The sequence below is a fragment of the Melopsittacus undulatus genome, chromosome 3 (genome assembly GCF_012275295.1).
Source record: "Melopsittacus undulatus isolate bMelUnd1 chromosome 3, bMelUnd1.mat.Z, whole genome shotgun sequence".
Classification (NCBI taxonomy): domain Eukaryota; kingdom Metazoa; phylum Chordata; class Aves; order Psittaciformes; family Psittaculidae; genus Melopsittacus; species Melopsittacus undulatus.
In genome coordinates this window covers 92,786,614-92,805,531 of record NC_047529.1, presented here as the reverse complement: position 1 = coordinate 92,805,531, position 18,918 = coordinate 92,786,614, and the positions used below count along the sequence as shown (strand labels likewise).

At 35.3% G+C, this 18,918-nt stretch overlaps 1 protein-coding gene across 2 annotated transcripts in view; it reads right to left on the bottom strand.

Annotated features, from left to right (window-relative positions):
• Window positions 1-18,918, bottom strand: part of FMN2 (formin 2) — a 176,983-nt gene that overhangs the window by 124,988 nt on the left and 33,077 nt on the right. For both annotated transcript variants that reach the window (XM_031046248.2, XM_034060972.1), the window contains exons 3-4: window positions 15,364-15,530; window positions 2,656-2,803 (exon numbers count right to left, since the gene is read on the bottom strand). In XM_031046248.2, the coding sequence (XP_030902108.2) occupies window positions 2,656-2,803; window positions 15,364-15,530 (315 nt within the window). The remainder of the gene's footprint in view (window positions 1-2,655; window positions 2,804-15,363; window positions 15,531-18,918) is intronic.

The following is an 18,918-nucleotide window of genomic DNA, read 5'->3' as shown; positions in this document are numbered from 1 at the left end:
AGACGGAAAATTGGTGGCATTTGCAATCATATTTTTGGTGATATTAATTTTGTCCAAAATGTTTTCTGAATCCAGAACTGAAGAATGGTTTTGGCATAAGCATAAGCATCTGCTTACTAGGCATTTCCAAACTTCAGTTTTCTAATAAATGGCTAACCAAAAAAAAAAAAACAACACCAAAAAAACCCACCAAAAAAAATCCAACCCCCCTTCCAAAAACAACCAAAACAAAACTCCACAAACCCCCTGACCCCTCTAAGCAGCCCTTTCCTCACAATGCTCCACATGATACACAGCACACAGCAAAAATGTGTAATAAACACTACCTGTGATTAACTACTTTGCTAATTTAAGAACAATTACCTAAGACCTTGCAGAATTTCCTCTTGCCTTACTTAAAACTTGGAGGTCTACTATTATCCTCATGCTAAGAGTATGGGTAACAAAAATGAATACTCTTGCTCTGAAAAAATCCCACTACGTTCCTTTCCAGGTCAACATTTTGTCTAAAATTGATGCCTTTGTTCACAAGCTGTTGTCTCTGTTAGTCTTGTATCTGTTTAATCCATAAAATAATAATTACATATAATGAGAAACAGAGCTACTCTACACAGAGTAATTTAAAGTCTTTAAATATGCTTGATACCTCCACCTTTCCAATATGCGTATACATAAAATAATTCAGTTAAAAATCTTGGGGAAAATGTTTATCCTTCAGGCTTCACATGAAACTCACCTCCAGATTCTTCCACATGGCAAGCATGCAAACAACCCCCCCAAAAAAGTTAAATTATTTATCAACCTGAATTTCATTCAAAACACTGTTATAATTTCTCCTTATACCTCCATGCCCTACACTACAAATTCACACCAAAACCCAACATTTCCATACTAAGTGTCAGCACCTCAAGTAGATAGATTTTTGGAACTATTTACATTCCATTTAGAAATAATCACAATACATAACTTTCCATTTTACTTCTATTTCTATTTTCTTAGTATTTTTGCACGTTTTGAGAGGCCAGTGGCTGAGATGAGGAACAGACAAGTACTGTACACGTTACATCCATGTAGGAATAATACTAAATAGAACAACACAGGATAGAAACACACCATGTATAAAATAAATACATTATTAAATTTTTGGTATTATACTTTTGGTAGAAATACTCTTCAAATTAGTTAAAACAATACAAATCTTTACATTTCAAATTGTTTTATGTAATCAATGTTCTTTTACATTTTAGAGCAACAAAACTCTTGCTAACTTACACAATCCTTTGCTGGGCTAAGCCTTCAAGTAAAATAATAAAATATTCACCCATTTTTTTTTTCCCATGCAGAATACGTTCATGAATACTCTGATCACACACCATTACCCAAGCCTCCAAGCTGAGAAACACAACCTCTCTTCCAAGAATACATGGCAATGAATTGTACTAGTGCATGACAACCCTTTAACTAAATATAGCATGAAATAGTAGATTATTAGCCAAAAACTAGACAAGACCAACAATACAGGACTGCACCTTTTCACACTCTGAAACAATGAGATTGGTGCAGAAATGTTTTGTTGACCTCTAATAGAACTGCTTTGATAAAAGCCACAGCACAAACAGATTAATGTAACACTATTGCATTTTTGTTGGCATCACTTATTTTGCTTGTGAACACTGGAATAAATGACACCAGTAAAAGTAAAGTGTTGCCATGATAGGTGGTGTCCATCCAAGGAATACTTAGCTTGTGTTCCAAAGGAAGTGGTAGAAAAGCCCCAAAGAGAAGTAAATCTGAATTTAACTCCACCCAAAGTCTACAAGCAATACAAAGAGTTCTGCTGAAATTATGACTCAATTTTTCAAATCTGAGCAATGAAAAAAAGAAGTGGTAGGAAATGGAAAATTTGAGAATACCCTGTGGCTCTTTGTGGAGATTGGGAATGAATGCAGCCTAAAAGTGTTGAGAGTCATTGAATACTAACTAAAGGAAAGCTAAGCCTTCAAGAACCTATGGTATTTGCCTATCAACACTCCCAATAGAAAGCAGGCTGAACATTTTCTTCTAAATTTCTTTGTCAGCAAGAGGGTTTTTTGGTTGGTTGGCTTTGTTTTAATTCTCAGCTTAAATAGTATTTTTTTATGTATGAAAAAGATTTCTGAAATTTGGCTGGCAGAGTAACCTCACAAATTTTAAGATAAACTGACTTTGTAAACAAGACCTCAATATTTTGTTTTTCCTACCTCTCTGTCAGCAGTGAACTGCTGAGTCCACAAAGGAATATCTGACACCACTCTAATAACTTAAGTATACCACCAGTGGCCTTCTGAAGTCTTCCATATTTTTAAGAGAAAACTACCCATATTTCATGGATCTGACGGAATGTAAACTGGAAAAGGACAAAGGTCACAACACCTGGTAAAATCAATTAGTCAGCATATGCAGATGCACATCTTGGTTGTTAATGAAAAGCATTCATTTTGCTGAATATTTTCTATTAGATTCATGCTAATGAACATTATTTCTGATGCTAATCCAGTATCTTCAAAATCAGGTATTTGTTAGAAGTTAAAATGTTAAGCTTATATCTTGGATTCTAAAAGACAGCAGCTCCCCCATGCTGTATGTATATATATTGTCTGTGTCCAAGAACTATACCTTCTTCCGTAATACTGATTCTTTGTTCTTCATCTGGAGGTTTTGGTGGAGGCAACACAGATGGAACTCTCCTTGGAAAGCTTCCTTCAATGTAATCGGATGAATGTGTGGGTTGGCTAACTGCAGCCCAAGTATAAAGCTGGTCTTGCTGTGGTTATTTAAAAACAAACAAACAACACCAAACAAACAAAAACCAAACAACAAAAAACAAACAAAAAAGAAAAAACAAACAACCAAAAAGTTGAGAAGTTCATATAGAAAGACAAGCCAAAATATCAAAGTTTTTGTTTCCAACACAAATAGATCAATATCCACTATATATATCAAAGCACACTTCTTGTTATGATGTTCATCTCCTGATAAAGATTTAACATTAAGACTTAACTTAGAATTAAAAAATGTTAATGTTTCTGTTTGGAATTATCTCTATTAACAACAGAAAATCTAATCTTTTAGTTAACTACAGCACAATGAGATGCCAGAACACAGTTCAGAACATTTTTGAGCATAAGGAACTCTGTTTTCTTCCTTAGAGAAATATCAGGTCAGACTTGACTATCTTAAAGGTCTTTTCCAACCTAGCTGATTCTATGATTCTGTGACATATAGCTTCATTACATATAACTATCTTATAGGTTATAGAAAAACATTTTGGTCCACACAATTTGTAATCTTTTTACACTGAATGCACAAGCGAAGCAAAGAAACAATTATTTCAGCATAAATTAAACAGATTCATTTTTTGCCACCCCCACCCTGTTTTTGTCATTTATGTTTCCATATTCATAAACAGGTGACAAAAGATTTGTTTAATTTTTATTTTAAAAGCAAACCAAACAAACAAAAAAAAAACACCAACACACAACAAACCAGCCCAACAGATAAAAGTATTCTAAGCCCTCTGGGCTAAATTAGATTACATACTTATAACTCAAGAGCTTTGAGTTTGATTCACTTATTAAAAGTAGGAGACACTCAGGTTGTCTGATGAAAAGCAGGGCAAACTTTTGCTGTAAGGCAACAGAAATGGACCATAATTCAAGTATGCATCAACGAGCACACCTTGTGATTGTACATTTATAATGCTGTCAACTGTAGAGAAATCAATTGCAGCAGTGCCATGAGTAATCTAGTGAGTAATTTAGTAAGTAATCTGGAAATATGCAAATACTGTAGTGCAAATACTATAGTAGAGAACTGGAAAAAAAAAATCAAGTCACAGGATGAAAATACAGTATTATCATTCAGTAGTATCTTCTTACAAAGATAATAAGTATTGAAGAGACATCCAAAGGAAAGAACAAGATAATTTAATACTTTTTTTTAGGATAATCTCTATTCTACGTAAGGTTTTACTTGCCTAAAAATAAGTTGTGATAAGAATGATAATACCCTATTGAGAGCAATGTGCTAAGAACAGACAAATGCTAGTTATAATGTAAAAAGCTTTGTTTTACAGAGGATGCCTCAATCAGTCAGGGTCAAAGTAAACTCATTAGATCTTTCTAGCATGAAAAACAATGCAAAAGTCCAAACATATACACAGACCTTAAATAAAGGTAAAAATAAATGGATAAAAAGCTTAATATAAAAATCACATCATGTCCTTTACATAGCTTGGAATTCAGCGTTTCTTAAAAAACCTATCCTTTTCCCATTAATAAGCTACTGCATTTGAACATGCAAACATGTTTGATTAATGCAGTTTTTTCAGTTACTTAGTACTTTCCCTTTGTCTAACTCCAGTGTTTTAGAGGATATTTTTGTTTTTTGTTTTTGTCTAATTTCCAGTACTGTGGGAGTAAAAAGAAGAGTCATACCTGTGCATACTGTAAAGAAAAAGTGATGGATTTTGCTGTTAGTCGTGTTTCTGTACCATCCAAATCTCAAAAACATAGAGGAAATTAAGATTCGAAAAAGCCATCGAGGGAAACCCAGAACAACTCTTTTTGCACAGTCTACTACCTTACACACTTCAGGGAAAACAGAAAAGAGCAAGCTCTACAGAGGGTTAGCTGAGATTACATGTAGGATTATATAGCAGTACACCAGAAAACAACACACTGTAGGTGATATTGACATAACATGAATGTGGAAGACAAACAGTTAAACTGTTCCTGGACGCAGTATTTCCCCATGCCAGTTCTTGAAAGACAGTACAATCATTTAATAACAAATTTTTGAAGTATGATTAACCTACATGAACTAGGATTTATGCCTCAGAATTATTTTCCAGGTGCGATGCATTATGAAGATAATATGAAGTACCTATGTTCCTGCTGATAGCATATACAGTATGTAAACTAGGAGCACTTGCATATTAAGACATCTCACAACTTCATAACTGACTCCTAACCCAACATGGGAGCACTGTTTGTGTGACCTTTTTGTTTTGGGATTCTTTTCATTCACTATTGAACATGGAGAAGGATAATGCACTAGAAATTTACAGAGGTAAGCCTAAACTTGCAAGGGACTTGCACTGCGATCAAAATACGCTCAACACATAAACAAGGTATTTAACAACAGCTACATTTAGATTACATGCAAATTTATAAACATAATTTAAAATATGAAAAAACAACATGACATAAAGCTAGTCTGAAGGTCTGGACATCAAGTTGGTAGTCCATAAACTACATTTGAAATGGGAAAAGATTAACCCTGTCTCCACTTCAGTGCTCTTTAAAAGAGATGAATCATTTGAATGTCTTAATTCTTACTCACTCAAGCTACTTTCCAAAATCTAATCCTCTTTACCTTTTGTCTTTAGGTTTTGGTCAGTTAACATACTAACCCATCTCATTTCTCCTTTTCCAAATCTGATAATGCTATAAATGTGCATGGTTATTAGAATATTTTGAAAAAAGATATATGTAGCCAATTTTCTGATGTCAAAGTACTATTCAAGAAATTAAACAGAATAATCCAAATAAAATATAGAATTTCTTTTATTATTAATAATTATGATACAGACATCCACAAATCTGGATTTCTACATCCAACTTTTTCTCACTTACTCTTTTCAGAGGAAATTTTTACTATATATAGTTTTAAGTACAGCCAGTTAATTCTCTTACCGTGATCAAGCTTTGAATACATCTGTAATTTCCACTTCATCTTGCTTAGACTCCACTAAGCACTTCTTTTGAGGGGGAAAAAAAATAAAATATATAATCTTTCTGCAATGAATGATCCCAGTCTTACATATTCGGACTCATTTCTGGGTGGACATTGAAAGCTTAAAGCTGTCTGAGTCCAGTGCACTAAATACGATGTCAAGAAGAATTCTTGTTTCCACACATCCTTACACAGCACTTTCCACTGGTTCTTAAAACTGCAGAGCATTTGAACATGGGCGAGGCAAAGTGTCTGCAGGATCTGATGGTACCTAATCAATAGACATTTTACCACTTATAGATGCTAGCATGTAGAACAGAGTCACAGTCAGGTCTGTATTTTAACTCACTCTGTTCCTAGCCAGCTCTCAGTAGGCATAAATAAAGGCTTTTTGTAAAAAATTTTCATTCTTGGGTACCACAGTGTTACAATTCAGGTACATAATAGATTAAATATTAATTATATTACTTCACTACTTGAGCTAATGATATGCTTGCTAATCTTTAAGATGGAAGGCAACACTGTAAGATATTCAAAGTAAGGACCTAGAGCAAATGACATGTAAAAAGAGGCTGGCTGACTCAGAACTAGGGATATGAGCTAGACCAGCAGCAATCATGAGAAGGCATACTGGTGGAGCTCGAGCTTTCAGAAAACAGGTCACACATTTTTTACACAGAGAGACCAAGTTTGTTCCCTGGGCCACAGACTAAATCAGAGATTAGTATATTCCATTGCAGGAATATAATGTGCAATCTTAAATCTATGCTTTGGCAGCTATATTGCTCCTGAAGACATGCAGGTAATATGACCTTCAGTTCAACACCACTTCAGTTTTTAATCAAGGGTTTGTCTGCTTCCAGTTCAAAGGACAAGAGAGCCGTTGTGAGAAATGGTTAAAAGAGTTACAAGAGAATCAGAATTGAAACAGCAGTAAGTATGTACACATCTGCCCAGACTGGTTGCAAAAGCTTGAATTAGCAAGGTGAAAATAAAAATCTGACCAGAAGTCATGAATTTTTAAGAAAGAAAGAAAAAAAAAAAAAAAAAGAGCACAGTCAGGTCATGCAGTGAGATGGGAAAAGTGGGGCAGTACAAAAGAATGCTGACATCACAATTAACCTCTTCAGCTCAGCACAGCAGTAGATGGGGGAAGCACATTAGCAGTACCTTTAAACTTCCTTACACAGAGTTAAATTGGTATTAACTTCCCTCTCTTGCAGAGTATTTATTTTCAAATAGTAAACTTGAGAGAATTTTTCACTAGAATCCCAAACATTCAAAGGTATCTAGAGGAGGGGTGAACAGGATTGGCATGTCCACAGACAGGTATAAATGGGCCTACTCATTCAATCAGTCTGGATGTGGACAGTCTCCCAATAGGAAGAGCTGGAGCAGGGGGCAGAGCAAAAAGTATAACTGCATTTAAGGTGCAACCAGATAAACTCACAGAGGAATTATCTGGTTGCTTGTTTTTTTCTCATTCAGGAAGATTAATCATTCTAATATACTTAGCATGCAACCTCTAAAATGAAAGAAAGCCTATTTCATGCTCCCAGTGTACATAAATAGTTAAGGTTTTAGTTTAAGAAATTAGAGCCAGACTACCTCAAAATGCTCGTATCAGCAGGAGCCTGCTTTATTTTAAGAAGCTTTTAAAATAAAGAAATCAATACTATCAAGAGTGGGGAAAGTGATTTAGTTTTTGAACAGAATTTCAGTAACAGACCACTGATAGAGCATGGCTCCCAGCTTACACTACCTTTTGCTTTTTTTCAGCCTTGGAAGGCATCTGTGCTCACACCTAACGTGTCATGATATTGTAATATACGGCTGAAGTAGCATTTTACCCTCATTAACTAAATTTGATGCATCGGCATTTTACTTGAGCGATTTTTCTTTTAAGAGTACTGATATGTCTCAACATTATTTTAAAAATACTTCAAGTATCAAAAAGCCATGAAACTTTTCTTTCCCATGAAATGACTTAAACCTTCTCAACAAAAGGGAACACTCTTGCTTAATCCCATCAAACTTTGTTTAGGATTCACATTATACCCTGGGGATATGAGAGGCAAATAGCTCTGTAGTTAGGTCCCTCATGGAGAAAGGAAATCAGAAAATTGTTTCAGATTTCCACATCTATTCTCATTCTGTTCCAGAGTTATTTTCTGGGTCTTTCTATTCTCTGAGAGCTTCTACATTTAATACAGCTGAACAGGTCGAACTGGTGAGCTTACAACAAACAGTCCTTAGAAGAGGGAATGGTGGCTAGCCTTCTATAAAACACAAGAACCTCTAGATCTAGCCTCTTTACACATCCAACTTGAACTCCCTCTAGAAAGACCACATCCCAAGACCTCTAGGTTATCAGCTTCTACTTAGACCACCTGATGGTATGTCCTTTAGCATCACACTTTCCATAAATTCTAAGCTGAGACAACAGGCTTCTCCAGAAGTTGTTTTTATGTACACTGACACAGTTCTGCAATGAGTTTGGATTCTGATAGATGTGAATTTTCTGAAGAAATCTGTTTCATTAGAAAATTCCTTTCATGTCTATACCATTTGAAAAGGTAATTATTACTGCTGTAAAAACTTCCACTTGAAGAGACATGCAATATAGACAAATTCAACTGTCATTGTATTTTCAATTCCTAGGTAAAAAAAAAAAAAAAAAGGCATTACGGTATGCTTGTCATTCTTACATGAACTGTCCTGGGTTCAGCAGTAGCAGTTATTTTTCTCCTTCTTAGTAGCTGGTGCAGTGCTGTGGTTTTGACTTTGAGCCTGGAAACAGCGCTGATAACATCGATGTTTTTAGTTGCTGCTCAGTAATATTTACTCTGACCAAGAACTTTCTGAATCTCATGCTCTGCCAGGGAGGAGGGGAAGCTGGGAGGAAGCAGAGACAGGACACTTGACCCAAACTAACCAAAGAGGTATTCCATACCATAGCACGTCATGTCCACTATATAAACTGGAGGCAGTTACCCAGAAGGGTGAGATCACTGCTCAGTTGGGCTGGGTATCTGTTGGCAGGTGGCGAGTCGCTGTATTCTCTTCCCTTATTTCCCTTATTATTATTACTGGTGGAAGCAGCAGTGATTTGTGTTATACCTTAGTTATTGGACTGCTCTTATCTCAACCCGTGGGACTTGCATTCTTTCGATCCTCCTCCCCATCCCTCCGGGAGCTGGGGGGAGGAAAGAAGCGGGGGGAGTGAGCGAACAGCTGTGTGGCTGACTGAGCTTAAACCATGACAGAACTAATGTATAGGAAGCCATAAAATAAAGATTTCTTGAGGTGACAGGGTGACCACCACCTTCATCCTAGGCACAATGATTGTGAACAGTTCAAACAGGTGGTGTCAACTTAATCAGCACATGCCTCTTGAAGCAGTTCTTTGGAATAACAAGCAGGTAAGCAACGTTCTTTGCAATAAGAAACAAAAACGTATCAACATCCTGCATATAAATACCTCAGTCAAAAGTGTATACAGTAGCATTACCACAAGTAAGCAGAAACAAGAAAAGAGAAAAATACATGGTTAGAGAACCACAGGACCAGATGTAATAACTATGAAATGAATATGCAATTAAAATTTTAAAAAAGGAAGTGGGGAAACAGTGTAACAGGAATCCTTCAGCTCAGTGATAATCCAACTGTTTCCATTTTACTACTCTCAGGAATATCCAGAGCTGCTCACCACAGAAAACAAAGTGTTACAAAGTGTGATTGGGCAATGGAAAAGGAAGAGGAGACAAGGGGGTTTTGAGCCAAGCTCAACTGCCATGGCAACCTACATGACAAACAAAGATTAAGACAGCTGACTAACAATCTTTTCTCTGCTGTTTTCCACAATTTTCACTTGTTAACTTTTAAAGTCTTACTAGCTACTGACCCCCAATATACTGCCCTCATGAATTTCGTAAGATGGACTACATTTAGTCTTCCACATTTTACTCACGAGCATTGCAAGAATGCCTGAAAAATGCTGTACTGTTGTCAGGTTTGTGCTGCAGTTTGGAAGAGAAGATCTCCCAGGTGAAGTCAAGCCTTGGGAAAGTTGCTCTTTAGAAACTGATCACTGGTATTTGGTTCTCTGACTTTTGAAAAAGGAGTCAGTCAGCAATCTGTTTAACTACTAAATTTCTGACTGGTGTAAATGGTGCAAATAAGGTAACTTTAAGTAAAGTCTTCATGGTACTAACTCATCTTCCATCTGACCTGCCAAGTCCCACCATCTGCTACCACTCAGTAGAAAGAAAGGAGCATCTTAATTTTTTTTAAATCATTTGAATCACCACAGGTAGCCAGGAGATATTAGGAAAACAGCCATTTTTATAGCATTTCCCATGTTTGCTGTCTCTCTGCTTTCTCAATGAAGCTTTATTTCAGAAACTGATGATAATCTAGTCAGTCATCATAGCTACAAATTGCACAAGGGACAGTCCCTATCACAACCTGTAAAACATGCCTATGTATAAAATCACATCATAACACAGTAAAGACAGACACCCTGCAGAAGATGTCAATTCAGCTCTTACATTACAGAATGTGCTGAAATAATTTATAAATCAAGAAAACATTAAGTCAACACAGTAACATCATTCAATAAAAGCACTGAAAAAGATCCCAAGAGAGCTAGCCCAATCAAATGACACCACAAATAAATAAAGATAAAAGCTCAGTATGCATTTGAGACACATGGAAGAGGATATTGATGGTTAGTGCCAGATAAAAAAAATAGTCGTTGGACCTTTCAGTGGATGTTAGGGATAAAGTTCCCAAACAAATAGTATAATATGGATACAAAGGTATGCTCAATTTTCCTCTCAAAAGAACTTACAAAACCACAACAGAAAGACTCTATCACAAAATCATTAAAGTTTTCACAGAGTATTTAAGTGTTTTAAACCTAATGTTTAGAAAAAAACACACAAAACTACTTGGAAAGCTTGTCAGAAAAAAAACAGAAATCTCTTATGAGAAAGAAAAAAAAATGTCCATAGCTCAAGACTTTGCAGTGTAAACTGGAAAATCTGGAATGTGAAGTCATAATTAGGGACCGGACATCCACAGTGTGTGGGAAGTGCAACTACTGGATAAAATGCAAACACCAAGTACAGTCAATATTTCTTAATATGACATAACTAAATGAATTTGCCTTGCACTGATAGGAGACTGCCAACTTCTTTTATTGGTGTATGAACAGTTTAAACTCTAATGCAAATGTGTGTAATTTACACATGTTACTGGTGGCACTCCAAAGATAGCCATTTTCTAGTTTCTGCAATACATCATTAACAGAAGAGCTAGCGGGAGATGAGATCTCTACTTGTTGAAAATTATAATCCTCCAACAGGTGGCTGCAAAACTTGCCTGTGGTTATATTCCTGGCAAAGATGCACTGTTTAGCTTGCTCAGCCTTTTGTTTATTTTACTATAATAGGATAACATAATGAGCTAACATGTTAAAAAGCTTAGGACTACTCCTGTGCTACAGAATTACAATTACTTAATAACACAGTCATTTGTGATGGGCAGAATTTTTCATAAAACATTAATTTCTTAAACATCAGAAACTCAGATGATATTTTACTTTAACTTGAAACTTCAGAAGCTCTCTTGTGCATGTACAACCATTAAAAATGGAAGCATTTAAAAGGCAAACAGGCAATAGTTATTCAAAAGGCAAGTAATTTTTCAGAGTATATTTTCTAAACAGGCCTCTGCTAATCTATCCTTCAATAAGTTGCCTATTTTCTTGCTTGGCCACCTTTTTTATTTTATTATTTTATTTTTAAAAACCCTTTTTCTTTTATAAAATGCTAGCTGAAGAATGAAAGGCTGTAAGGATAGCCTGACAAGTAAGAACTCATGATATACATGAGGCAATAACTAGCATCCTCTGCAGGAGATGAGAAACTAATAAAAAGGGCACCATATTTCCAACAATGCATCTGCCGTCTACATTCACTTTTTAAGATACTCTTTACATTTTAAGAAGAATAGGTAGGAAGAACTATGATGAAAGCTTCTACTGCTTGTTAACAGTAAACACCTTAAAAATCACAACCCTCTCTACTTCTGTTATTTCTAAATCTTTGTTCAACTTTTATTTTTCAGACTAATTTTTTATTCTGGTCATCTGCCACAGTCTGTTTGGAAAGAAGTAATTGTTAAAACAGAAGATTGTTAAAAGAGAAGATAAAGCTTTCTTGAGTTTTTAATACAGCTTTAAAGTTTCTGTTCTTTGGGCTATGACTTGAAATTTGACAAAAAAGTCTGATATACTTCAGGAACACGCCATTTCCAGTCATCATCAAATGTATCAAAAAATTACCCAAGTTATAGGCCTCTGAAAACCAGATGCCACCCTCAACATAAATGTGATGACAGCTGCTAGTTCCTGAAATTTATGCTTTCATTAGGTATTTGCTGGTTCTTCATGTTTATCATATACTAACAAAGAAGTAAGCATCACAATCCACAAAGTGTAGCTTACATCAGAAATAAAAGTCTAAGATTTTAATTTAAACCGTCTTCCAGGAGCACTACAATACTAGCCCAAGAAACTTAGCGCTGTGAAAATTGTCTTTACTCTTAATTCATTGCCTAATTGCAGTCAGAAAGCGTGAAAGAGAAAGAAGCAGGATCCAATGAGAAAAGAAAGTGAGGCTGTATACAATTATTTAATGGCACAATGTGGAGGCCCACACTGAATCCTGGAATATCTCAGGACACGTATAAAAACAACAGATCTCCCTTGTGGTACCAAGAAAACAGACAAAAGAGTTGGATACATAAATGTAAGACAGAGAAGTAAAGGTTACCACCAGGCATGAGTAATAAAGATGACAAGAATATAATCAGTGTGCAACTGCAAACATTTCAATGCAGAAGAGTTCAGCATTGTTAAATTCACTGGAGGACATCCAGAAAAGGAGATCAGAGTGAGGGAATAGGACTTTTAAATAATCTGTTTATATTCATCTTAAGCCATGAGCAATAGATCATAGAGTGAACAAAGCTTACTGAATTATTTTCATAAACTGTAGCCTAGCATCTTCAAAAAAAAAACCCCCAAAATCTGTGGGACCACAGTTAAGGAAAATGGGAATTGTGGATTTTATCCAACATAAAAAAAAAAAGCAAAAAAGTAAGTTAAAGCTCAGAAATACGTGGGATCAGTCACAAACAGAAAAGGAGGGATTCAAGGAAGGATTTCAGAGGAAAAACTGTTGGCAATTCTGAAAAAAAAAACCATACTAAATGAGTGACCTAAGAGACTTTATCAGAACCAGACTAAGATAAAAATCAAAACAGCCAAATGAGTAACAGTAAGGAACAAGCAAGCATCAGAACAAGATGTAGGAGAAAGGACAGACAGCAAGGTGTCAGACAAACATGGGACCAGGACGGTGTTACAGAAGCTTTGTTGATTGTAGTTTCAGCTGAGTAAAAGGACTGCAGCCAAACTGGAGGCAATCCAGGATGAACTAGAGGCACATTTTATGAACTCAAGAGATGAAGGGAGAATATGGGACTGGCTGTGCTCCCAATTTTGGAGCAGGGTCAAACATGATGAATCTCCTCATTCTAAATGGGTGAAATGTAAGTATTACTTAAGGCTAGTCTGAGTCCTCTGTCTTTGAAATAAATGGTTAGATCAACACTAAAATTCTGTTCAAATAAAGTAAAAAAAAAAAAAAAAAAAAAACAAACGTAAAGAAGAAAAGCAAAGCACAGAGACATGAGGGGAGACAAGTCACAGATCTTAAGTGTACTGTTTTAAGTAATATACAGTATCACCATAAATTTTTTCCATACTAATTGTTAAGTTTTTAATTTCCTTACTTAACCATTACCATTTATCTTCTGCAAGATATGTTATTTACTCACTCTAAGAATCAAAAGCAGCTATGAGAAGCCCAGTTTGAAATTTCTCAGCCACTAGAGTTTATACTGCAAGGTCTAAACATTTTCACCCTCTTAAGGCATATCATGAATAAACAGGTAGGTGTGCCTGTACTGTGGTCACCAAGGCTGAAGCAGAAACATATTCCCAAACTCAATAGCAGCAGCTCTTGCCTTTGTGACATGTAAAATTCGGTTCTTGAGATCTTAGTGTTTAAGACCAATATATACTCCTTTAAAGTAGATGTGCTACTAGTTGTGCACAGGACTTTACACCACTTCTAATGTTCTTTTACAGAGCATAATCTATTTAGGGGACTTACACATAAAAAGAGTAACAGAGCATTTGTTTCTTACTGATAGTCCAATTCAAATTCAGATTACTGCTAAACCAGCAATATCTTATATTGCTCCCTTTAACACACCATTGACATGACACTACGCAAGGCTACTGCTCCTTTTCAGAAAGTCCATCCTGTCAAATACTCAATGAAAGATAACTAGAATAATTCTCTTACTCAGATGAAGCATGGTATACCAGTTAGGAAAAGAGCCTTTTCTGCTTCTTTCCAAACTGTTACTTTGATAAAATCTGTTCATAAGTGAGAAGCTACTTTTGTAAAAAGAATATTGTGTTCAATACTCTAAAGAGATTAGCTGAGTACATGGTAAAGCCAGGAGAACTTAAAACATTGATAGACTGTTTTAAACAACCAGAAAAACAAGAAACATGTCTTTTCCAGTAACTTTGAGATTTAACCATAAAAACTTTCACAGAGTGTATGAATTTAGGTTGCCTGAATAGCCTCAGTTTTATAGTCACGCTATTCTTTTCAATTAATTTCAAAAAGAGTGAGAAAGTTTTAAACATTTGTTTCTTGAAAAACAAAACAAAACAAAAAACCCACCAAAAATATACAACATAAAAACTGAACACTTTCAGAGGGACTATGGAGTCATTCTGTAGCTAAGCTAAGCTATCTAGGCAAGTTGTTTATTTTAAGAATTCACTGGATAAATTTATTCTAGTAATTTTTTCTTCCCCAGTTGTGTTAAATCATTCTTCAGGAAAGATGAGAAAGATTTAAAGAGTTAAAAACTCATGTTCTTTCATATCTGTGGCCAATCATTTTTTCAGTATTTCTAACCAAGCTTCAGCTTAATGCATAGAATAAGGATGATCTTAACTATATGAGTAAGGTATTAAGTAGATTAGTTAATATTTGTATGTTTTTTCAAAAGTCTTTTCAGTGGAGAAAAATTGCCTATCATAGACGTCCCTTTTAAGTTCTGTAGTAAAGTTTTGTGACATGCAGTATTATGTTTTGGTGAAGCAGCTGTTGGATTGAAATAGAGTACTGATTCAAAGAAAAAGCCATAATGGAAACAACAGATAAAGGATAGTACAGCAGACTATGACTTAAAAAGTTAAGAACTCAGGTTGTGGGAGAATCTTGAAATTTATGCTTGCCAGGATACTAAAGTATCTGAAGTATGCTTACCAGGATACTAAAGTACACACCTGAGCTTGGAAAAATAGTTGGCCACTCTTGTAAAGGTAATTTCATTAAAAGGACTAACAGAATTCTCTCAGGAATGATAAGCCATTGATAAATCATGTCCTGCTTGGCAAAAGAGACAAAAGAAAACTTTTTCAGTACTTACATCAAATGTGGGTGTGCTTTGCTGGGCACTCTGATTACATGGCTCTCTGAAGCAGTCAGTGAATGGAAGCAGAAGACCCATTGCAATAATGCGAGAACATAGTTTTTCAGCTTCTTCTTGTGGTGCATTTTCCTGCTGGCTGAAGAGCTTTTCCAGCAGAGTTCGACCTGCCAAGGTGATGACACAGATCAATAAGAATTTGTAGCTATCTACAGGACATAAAGATTTAGGCATTACAAATGTGTAAGAAACATTTCAATTATTAGAAGTAAAAATATGAAATAATTTATTTGGGGAAACGCTCAATAAAAGAATAACAGCAAAAAGCCACTGATAACTATTCTGCATTAACTGTATTTAATACAGTTTTAGGGGACCAGCGTGGTCCAAACTAAAATGCAGTGCCACAAGCAGCAATTCAGAGAAGTAAAACTTTTACAGAGTGAGAAGAGACTTATTCCTATTATAGGGCCAGATTTCATGATCAAAGTGTTTTCTTTGTTATCTTACAAAGGAGGGCTTATGCTACAAAACATATTACAGGAGACAATGACAGAGGCTTGAAAGACCATTACGATATGTGCAGTTAGCCAGAAAGAGACTACAAAAATTATACACACAAGCTGCAGTAAAATCTACATTGCAAGAATTTTAAATTGCTTGATTAAGCTCTAAAATGTCAAAAGATGTCAAAGTTGAGATTTACAGGATATAGATAAAGAGATGAAATAGATATACAGGAGGAGAAAAGGCAGATGGAGTAAAGAAGTTAACTTCATGTTTTAGTGTGGACTAGCTGTCAATACAATTTTCACCAAGAACAGTTTCTATAGCCTGTTTTTCCACCCGCTCACTGGAAGCCAAAGGTATTTTCCAAAAAAAAATGTGCTACACTAAAAAGAATTTTAGTGTCATTTAAAGTAGTAATAACAACAGTAATGATAATACTACTGGATTTTACATAAAACAACAAGATTTCTGTTTGAATGTTGATTTCATTAAAAATCTAAAACTTCCCAGGCTTTCTGAACATAAAAAGATTTTCTTTCAAACATCTGGATGCAATTTAAAAAGGATCTTGTGACATTAGCTCAAAGTTTCTGTATTATTTTAACTTCATGTGGCAATACAGCCTAAAATAAACAATGCATTATAAAGTGTTAGAAGTTATTTCTAAGATTTTCCTCTCCACATCTAAAGATCTGCTAATTCTGAATTATTAGTCCAAGTTTCCTAGCTTTTTATTAGACACAATACAGTATATTCAAGAGGATAAGCTAGGGAATAAACTTGTAAGAAAAACAAGTTTTGTTACATTTGCTGATTAGTTTGCCTCTTGTCCTTGGCCTCACCACATATAAGTTGATGTTAACAAAATTGCTTATTCAAAATACCCCTCTATTCCACAATTGCAGCAATGTACATCAATTCCCTAAGTGAAGAAAAGCAACTGTACAAAACCATGGAAGTGAAACACAAATACGGGGCTGCCGACAGATATTTTCGTGATTTCAGCAATGTTTCTTCGGCGTTGTACTTGCCAATGCTTAGTAGTGCTGCTAAAGATCACAAAAAAACCTCTAGTTACTGCCCTCTTACTGAAATAAATGGATACTCCTAGCTATAAATATCGAGGTTAAGCTATGTAAGCAAATTTTATAAAAAATAAGAACATAAGATTGGCATCACACTGACACTAGAGCACCAATAGATGGCCCTTCCACTAGCCTCTCTGAGGCAAAGAACACCATATTACCATAATATCAACTTATTCCACTAAGTAAAGTTCAACAACATGGAAAGCTGTCTAGTTAAATGAGAGACTGCAAGTGATGAGGATGAGTGGGGAAGTCAATGCTTTATGTTTATCTGAAATGTACAGAAGAAAAAAATAACGAAAAAATACACGAGAGCACTTCACACACAAACCAAAAACAGGACTACACCTTTCTTGATGCCACATTAAAAATGTAAATGTTATCCATGAATACTGAATGTCAGACTTGAAATATCTTTTTTTTTGGTCTGTATGTTTCAACATTTAAATAATCCTGTCATGCTTAAAGAGTCTTCTGCACATACAGAAGTAGAATAGCCCCCCCCCCCTTCTTCCCCCACCCCCTTTTGCTTTAACCTAATTAACAGGAATAATACTCATAAATGACAAAACAGGAAATATCTCCTCCCCCCCTTTATTTTTTCCCCTTAACCCACCTATTCTTTTGCTAATTTTCATAGCACTTCTTAACAGTCTTGGTGGACATCGAATCAGCATTTTAGCTGCTATTCAGTTGCAATTTAACTTGTATAGTGGTTATTAACTATAATTGCTTAGTGATTATTAGATATTGTCTAAAGACAATTGAGCATTCAGATAATATAAGTATATATGTATGAAAAAAAATTAACTTAATTTCTCTTACTGTACCATGTGTTACTTACTTCATTTTGTCCATCTAAACCTAAATTGGTCTCTCCAGTGTATTGGTAGTCTTACAATAAATAGGTAGTAAAAATTATTTAATGATATTAGCTAGTACTTTTAACCTGAAAGACTCAACAATTTAATTCAAACTAACTTTAATACCAGTAAGCTGCCCTTTGCATCAAATATAGGTTGAGTCAAAGAAATAAAGGTTCTCCACACAAAGGTAATCATCTTTGGATAAAACTGTACTCTAAAGCTACTTGTGTGTTCCTTCCAATTGCTATGGAGACATGAGGACAGACACAGAAATCTGAATTACAGAAATCTGAATTACAGAAATACATTTTGCCTGTTCAGTTAACATATTTTACCAAATGCAAGCTGGAAAAAAAGTTCAATTTTCAATGCATACACAAGGAGCTCCACTGTGAACAGCTGTGAAAAAAAAAAAAATCTCTGTATCAATAGTAAATGGGTTATATATTTAAAGCACTTTCTGGGCAATATATTAAGAACAGACTATTAAGCCACTGAAGTTTTGTACCTTATCAGTTAGGGCTTATCATAAAATTGAATGTTCATTACAAGTGTCAGAACCACCCATCTCCCGTCAAAGTTATGAAAGGTATAACACATATTTTCCTTAAAGGGAAGTGAGGAGGTAAACCCTACCAAAAGAAGTCTCGAATCATGATGCTCCTGAAGCCTATTCTTGCCTTACCCCTAAGTATTAGTTTGGCTTCAGATGGGAGGCATACTAAGTTCTGAATTAGAGAAGATCTGCAGCTAAATTTCAGCCTTAGATGAAATCAGTATTCTGAAGATCTTGCCAAAACCCTTGGCAAGTTATGACTATAAACTCCTTAAGTTATTTTTTAGGAGCTTAGAATGACTTCTTAAATCCCAGAGAGGGATAAAAAGATTTTTCTTTTCTTACACAGAATTACACAATTAATGAACTAAAAGAATGTAAACATGAAATAAATTTGGAAATTTTGGGTACTCTGGCCTTCTGTGGATATTCTGTGACATTTTAGCTGCCATGGCTCAGCCTGGGTCTTCTGGCTGACCATCCAAATTCCATATTCTCCATTTCCATGTCATGGTCACTTCTTCCCATTCCCATG